The 7,413-nt window shown below is 41.8% G+C and overlaps 1 protein-coding gene across 1 annotated transcript; it reads right to left on the bottom strand.

Annotated features, from left to right (window-relative positions):
- Window positions 1-441: 441 nt before the first annotated feature.
- On the bottom strand, window positions 442-6,930 carry LOC100826476 (GRF1-interacting factor 3). The gene is made up of 4 exons (XM_003576116.3): window positions 6,710-6,930; window positions 5,613-5,689; window positions 1,242-1,326; window positions 442-1,175 (listed from the first exon to the last, which is right to left on the bottom strand). The coding sequence occupies exons 1-4, from the start codon at window positions 6,794-6,796 to the stop codon at window positions 846-848; spliced, it is 579 nt and encodes a 192-aa protein (XP_003576164.1). The 5' UTR covers window positions 6,797-6,930; the 3' UTR covers window positions 442-845.
- Between the last annotated feature and the right edge of the window lie 483 nt (window positions 6,931-7,413).

Genomic DNA, 7,413 nt, shown 5'->3' with positions numbered 1-7,413 from the left:
GCGAGAGAACTATGCGTGTTTATATCCCACCGGTTTAGCAAAATCCTGCTACGGCAAGCAGGGTACATTTATTCACTTCCAGTACCAGCTTGCCAAAGACACGGCACTCTTTCACAGGAGCAGAACGAGGGCAAAACATCTGAGTGCATCACCAGACATTTTGTATGAGAACTTCAATATAGAGAATTAATATCGCTCTGCTACAAAAGCCCGACCTGGCCGGAATGTCAAAATATTACATGTATCGGTGCTTTTTAAACATAGATACATCAATATTTGGACAAATTTGAGACAACTAATATGGATCGGAGGAAGGTAGTACCATAAATTCATAACTAGATTCTTCACAAAAATAAATAAATAATCATAACTAGCTTCAACAAAAAGTCGCTCTTATCCGGGGAAATTCTTTAAGTAACAGTCACATACTACTTTGAGTGCTTAGTGAAAAAGTGAACCATTCTTCAATAACAAAGTCATACTACCTCAATAGCTGGAGAGAAGTATCTGACGGGAGAAAATTTTGATCACCATTTCAGTATTTTACACTACCATCTAGTTGGCAGACAACCACCATGACGAAGAAACAACCGGCACATATTATTCCATACAAAATGGATACAGACGGACAACACTGCAGAAAGTCAAGAACGGCACAACAGATACCACAATCTAGGTTTGTTCTACAGACTGGAAACGCAAAGGTAAACATAACCACTACTAGTCGCCATCCACGTGAAGATCGCGGCCACTTATCATTGAAGGGCACCGGAATGATCCTCTCTTCAGTCGGGATGGTACCATGGTAGAGCATTCTGCAGCCTAAAAGGTAGCTCATAGCTTTCTTAGGATTGATCAGCCAAATCGCTTCCGCCATCATTATCAGCTCCAGTGCTCCTGTGGCTGTCAGTGCCAGAGGGTTCGGAAGTGGCCCCACCTGCATCTAGCCTCATTGCTGCAGCATGGGGTGGTTCAACTTGCATAGACTGGGGCATGCCATTGACAACCCCAGGTCTCGCAACCATCTGACCAGAGAATGGAAGCAACTGAGCTTGCTGCTGCTGCTGCAGCTGCTGCTCTTGCATCTGCTGTGGTGTTAGAGGGGTCCTTGGAGGGAACATTGGCACCTGTGACATGTAATGACCTGCACCTGGCGATGCACCAGGTGGCGCCATCTGTATGCAGAAATAACATGAGTGCATGTAGCAGAAAGTATATAGCAAGCCTGGGACATGACTAACCTGAGGACGGCTGACAGAGGTCTGTGGCTGGGTATCAGCAATTGCAGCCAAATACAAGAGATTCTTCTGAAGCTGGGCTTGATACCTGAAAGTTACACGGGAGATTAAATTGCTGTATTTTTTCATTTAAGAAGAAAACCCACATTAACATAAGCAAATATTGCTATGGATAAGTGGATCTGAAATCTTATTAATTGCATCAATCTACTACAATTCTAGAACACAAGCAATATTTAATTCCAGGTAGATTAGAAAAAAGAAACAAATCAGATAGCATGGCCCAACTAAAAAGATTATAGACTAACAACAGAGAACATAATTGCCTTCTACAGTCATAAAATAAAAAATGTGAGTTAGTTAGCAACACTGGGTCAGATATAGTGCTCACGGGCAAACAGGACATATACACACATGGTTACATGAAAATAAATTTGGTACTCCCTCCGTTCCTAAATACTTGTCGTGGTTTTAGTGCAAATTTGAAAAATGTGTTGAGTGCGGAGGTGATGGTTGTAGTCTGGGTGGTGCAGACAAAGGCAAGAGGGTTGGCATGAGAAGAGGTGCTGCAGTCGGACGAGACGTATCTTGATTTATATGAAGGTGTAAGCTTGTTGCACAGCCTGGGAACTCCAGGTCCATGGAAGCGGTTATTATTTGGCAAGTACAAGAAGTACTAAGAAGCATGGGCTCAAGGATAATTATTTCTGTCAAATACTGATAGGTTGTGTGGGTCTAGCGTCGGACTTTGTGAGCCCTTTGATTTGCCTGCCAAGAAAAACTAGATGCTAACTTATCCGCCTCCCATGCCCAAAACAATCAGTCTTGCTGCATGAGATTAGTCCATTCATGGCTCCCATCATCCCTCCTCTCCACCCAGCCTACTAGCAATCATCATCTGCTCTGTCGACAAGGTGAAGAACTGAAGATCATTATCTCATCATCCAACTGTGAGGAGACGACGAGCTAGCCGAGAATGGGGCTATCGCCTACCGGTACTAGGAGGTTAGCAATGAGGTCCACTATTGCCAAAAACTGCAAAGATGATGTAAGAAAACTGCCGCTGCCTGCCTACACGCTCTTATGGAACTCTAGGATAGCTGCTTGCTCCTCTAACACCGTAGCCTCCATGTCTCTCCAACCTTCTAGAAGGTGTACCACCTCAAAAAAATTATCAAGGTGTAGACAATTGCATGCGTAAGAATGGCAACAGGGTACTCTAGGGACACTAGTCATGGATGGAAATTCCTAACCATCAGGTCCACACATGCTGTGCCTAGTGTCAGGGTCCACTTGTGAGAATAAATGCACATCTACACCCACAAATACAGGGGCGGAGCAAGCCCGCTCGCCAAGCCTGGGCAAATACTGCATGCGGCAGCCCTCCTAGAATTTTGCCCAACAAAATCAACCTTAAATCACTTATCAACACTAATTGCTAGTGTATGTCACGGGCTGGAGCCTGGGCAGTTGCCCTAGCTAGCCAGGCGGTGGCTCTGCCAGTGCACAAATAGTATGTCCTTAATCATTCATGTTCGAATATAAAACTAATGACAGGTTAATTTATGATATACGGGTGTTTCTCTTTCGCCAAGTTTATAGGATTATGGAGGAGTTCCAACCAAATCTTTAAACCTTACCATTTATCAACTTGTTTTATCAGCAAGTAGTATGTTACACTCCAAATACATTAATCCTGAGTCGATGAGATACTCTCAAAGTGATCGAGGTTGCATTAACTATATCTTCACTCCTTTTATATGACATTCCTTTTCAGAGACAATTATATATGTAGTCATGCACACATATGCCTGATACACCTATGATGTTTGTAAGTAGCATATGTTTAACGGTCGGCTCAACCATGTACAACATTCCTTTTTTTTTCTTGAGTTACACTTATTAGCAAGGGCTGAGGTATAATAAAGGAAAACATGAGTTACAAGAAATAACCAGATATATACACTAAATAAATGAGGAAATGAGCAGAAATCCTTTGAGGTTAAGACACTTTTATGGCACTTCAAAGTGATGATAACCACTAATTAGTGCTAATTGTTTTCCATATCGGACTCCATGTATGACTTGAATTTGATTGCAACAATTTTTGAAGGATGATTCAGTTACGTTATCACCTATATATACCATGTAACATGAAAGAGAACTGCCCAACCAGTTCCAAAATATTAAACAGTGTATATGATTTGACATAAATTTCATTAAATCATGGTATAATGTCTAACACTTTCAACCATTAGAAGCAGTAATTCCCATAAAATGTTAACAATTTTGCTTCAGAGGCAAAACAGTAAGATCTGCATAAGGTAAGGCAGCTAAACTTCGAATAGATCAGAGTAATAAAAATTTCACTAAACTGCACCTAACTCCATCTGTTCCGTAATATAAAGCATACGGTTTCGTCAGAAAGGCTTTGACCAAAAAATATTATGTGGTTTATGTGACATGAAATTGGTATTGTTAGATTTGTTATCAAAAGTACTTACTAATAGTTGTGATTTCATATCTTACAAGCCACATATCAATAGAGTAATTCTTGGCCAAAGTCCTGTCTTAATGAAGCCTAATGCGCTTTATATTATGGAATTAATGGAGGGACTACAAAACTATCATGGACATCTTAGAAAACCACACCAAGTTCAAATAAATGGGTTTTACATCATTGGCCAACAGCCGACCTGCAAGAGACAAAAGATATAATTGTGACTGCCTCCTAGTCTTGACTGCTCCCACACTGTTATGTCCCTCGTGAATACTCATGTTTCGAACAGTGGCGGTGCCACATGAAAGCTGTGCTGTCAAGTGACATCACAGCTTTTCCTAAATAACCTTCATGTTGTCTAGTATTATACATTAGTCCGCACAATTTTCAGGCATATTAAGATACATTGACATCACAAATTTTGGACCCTGGCTTCGCCACTGGTTTCGAAATAGAGAAGGGAAAGGACACTGAACTTATGGTTCCAACGTCGCAACTACACAAGGCATTGGGTTCCAAGCACAATGCCCAAATCCACTAGAGGTATGGTATAAAGGTCGATGATAACACCTTTTTCAAAGGTAATCCGAGCATCAAGGAACACAGAGAACCAACTTGTTGCTTGGATGGTTGCTGGAGGCAGCTGTACCACTAACCGCTAGGGATCAACCGCCACATTAGAGTCCATGTGCATGTCCCCAAGCTGCAAGGCACACAGTGCTAGGCGACGTACCCGTCGATAGAGGAGCACATGTGTAGACTTTGTCATTATTAAAGCCAAGGAAGCTCAGACTTCGATAGGTGTTGTGTGACTGGGTGTGGCGGAGTGTGTGTCCGCTTGTTGTAATGGTGCTTTAAAACAGGGCATTAATACAGACATGTTACTTCTAAAAGCTGCTCGGGGCGATGGAACCGCTCAACCTTTTCCAATTGGTTTGGCGGTCTAGACGATTGAACCGTGGTTCAACATTATTGTTTTGTACAATATATTTCCTCGTATGACACACAAAAAACTAGCTTGGTTAGGGTCAACACAGCCAAATTAGACATACCATGCCACACGTCCCATGCGTGAATCTCTAGTACGTGTGCTTTTGCTGAATATACTTTCAGCAGAAATGGTGTTTCATTAAAAGAGTGGTGTATTCTGACTAACCACACCTGTATCAACCATAACACATGTGGCAAAGGCCTAGGGTTTTAAAGTGGAGTTCACAGGTCCAATTCACTAGTAGGTTGTAGCTTAGCTGCTTGACTGGATATTTTATTTGCAAAATGTTATTATGCCCAGTTTTTCTCTGCTTCATTTACTTCTCTTAACAGACTAGACCAGCAGCCAGTTCCAATACATTTCCTACTTAGAAAATGTTGGTGGTGGGTTCACACCTCTCCTCTCTCCTCCCTGTACTCTCCACTCTAACAAAACAAGTATCCTCGCTATTAAGATGTCATTGTTTGTTGCATGCCACGGATAATTGATCCAAAATAAATGTACTCCTTTGACACATTAGCTTCTCACAATTTTATTTGCAGTTCCATAACAACGAACGAGGACTATCGCAGTTTACCGTAATAATTGATACTTCCTCCGATCCATAATAAGTGTCTTTGATTTAGTACAACTTTAATACAAAGTTGTACTAAATGAAAGACACTTATTATGGATCGGAGGGAGTATTAGCTAGCAATAATACAGATTACTAATACCACAGGAAGATGACAACAAGAACAAGATAGTTATATTTTTCTCATAAGAAACATTCCACAAATGGAAGTGTGTGCTGCCACGCCAAGAAGGATGACTCATCATTTAGCCAAACAAAGACATACAAATTGTAAAAGCTTAAGAAAAAGAGGTTGAGTCCATCACATACTGAGCACATTCTGCCAACTTTCCGAGGTTCTGGTTTTCCAAGATAGCCAAAATAAGTTGCTTATTTTCATCAAGATACTGCAAAAGGGAAAATCTCAATTAGGAGAAATGGATAATTGACACAGAGCATGTACGGAGTTAGTACATTCAAGTAGAAAGCCCAGGTGGGCAATAAAACAAACAAAACAACATTGTACACATTTGGAAGTTCTATAGCTCTGCGGAGAATACAAAGAAAAAATCAGGACATAAGATTTTAATTTTTTAATCATCTCAATGCACAATTTCTTTAGCATATCTCAATGCACATATTACAAGGCTAGGAAGTAGAACCACAGAGCTTTAGCATAAACTTAAGAACTAAAGACCATTTGGAATTTTGGAGTCAAAAGTATACAAGAAAATTCATGAAGTGAAAATGTAAGATCAGTTTGCTGCACAAACATGAGCTCCCTTGTTAACTTGGAGCATGTACAAAATAGTTCAAAAGTAGTAACCCTAAGTTATTCACCGCATTTTTCTGGAGTAAAGCAACTTGGCCGCACAATGTGGATTTTTTATTTATTCTTTTGCAGTAGAATGAAACAAACCATACCCCATCGCATGTAAGCAATATACCCATTAACATTCACCAGCATTAAGCAAAGAAAAAACAAACATGTTTGAATCTAGTGAAACAGTAAAGGATGCATCCTAATAACTAAGTACAACTAGGCACAAAAGAAAAGCAACACTTACAGGATAGACAACTAATTTTTTTTGAGAAAATACGGCACTACGACGACCGTAGATACACAACGAAATGCAGGGCCAAATAGGGATGACAGGAATACCGATTTTGTAGAATCAGTTGACGGGAACACTAATTTATTCAATCGCCAAATCACTAGCATCAAACAAGCCGTTCAAATCGAATCAGTATTGGCCAATAAAAACGCCATCTCCCTTAATCCGCCAGACTTACACCGCGACTGATCAGGGCCGGGCAAAAGGATAAAATCTATAGCCCGGAAGACTCCCAAAAAGGCCAAAACCCAAACCGACGAAGGCACGCGAACCCTATCACGCATCGCGAGAGGAGGCGGAGAAAGCGGGTACCTTTTGGATCTGCTCGGTGCTGAGTCCTCCCGCCGGAGTCATCCCCGGCGCCGGCGCCCCCTGCGGCATGGACATCGCTTGCTGCATCGCGGCGGCTCTCGCTTCGCCTCTCTCTCTTGGGCTGTGTTTGGGGTTTGGGCGTTTGGAGGAGGGTTTGGGCAAAGCGGCGCCACCTGCTGCCGACCTGCCCCCCAGGGAAGACTTTTCAGATGCTCCTAGTCCTAGGAGGAGGAGTAGAATAAAAATACGTGTGTGCCAATAGGCCCACAGAATCCTGTCTTTCCCGTGACCCACAAATTTTATTTCCGTGAAATGAAATGCCAAGGAAGTGCATTTTTCATTCTTTTTTCGAATCGATCGTCAAATATATGCTGACCTAAAAATATATACCTAAATGAAGTATTGTTTCAGCACCGTTTTATCTCTTTTCCGCACAAAAAAAAAAGCACCTTTTATCTCCCTATCTAAAAGAACAATAGCAAGCGAAGAAGGCGGTTCAAGGCGATTTCGCATTTTCACTGGATAACAGTGCCCCCCTCGCTTCCGGCAGCCATTTGGCCTGCCAAGCATACCGGGACCCTGAATCTGCGGCCAGGTGGGGTGTACAAATACAATCCTGAGAGTTTTAGGGCTTCCATGACGTACGGGGTGTTTTCCTGGCCGTAATTGAGGCTTAATAGTCACCAAGATCCCGCCTCTCGCGG

The sequence above is a fragment of the Brachypodium distachyon genome, chromosome 4 (assembly GCF_000005505.3).
Source record: "Brachypodium distachyon strain Bd21 chromosome 4, Brachypodium_distachyon_v3.0, whole genome shotgun sequence".
NCBI lineage: Eukaryota > Viridiplantae > Streptophyta > Magnoliopsida > Poales > Poaceae > Brachypodium > Brachypodium distachyon.
The sequence above is the reverse complement of the archived record's forward strand: the minus strand, read 5'-3'. Positions and strand labels throughout refer to the sequence as shown.

Coding starts and splice junctions, on each gene's coding strand:
- LOC100826476 (XM_003576116.3), bottom strand. CDS start 6,796: ATGCAGCAAGCGATGTCCATGCCGCAGGGGGCGCCGGCGCCGGGGATG. Junction 5,690..6,709: donor GCACCGAGCAGATCCAAAAG/GTACCCGCTTTC, acceptor TCCCTTTTGCAG/TATCTTGATGAAAATAAGCA. Junction 1,327..5,612: donor AAGTTGGCAGAATGTGCTCA/GTATGTGATGGA, acceptor TGTAACTTTCAG/GTATCAAGCCCAGCTTCAGA.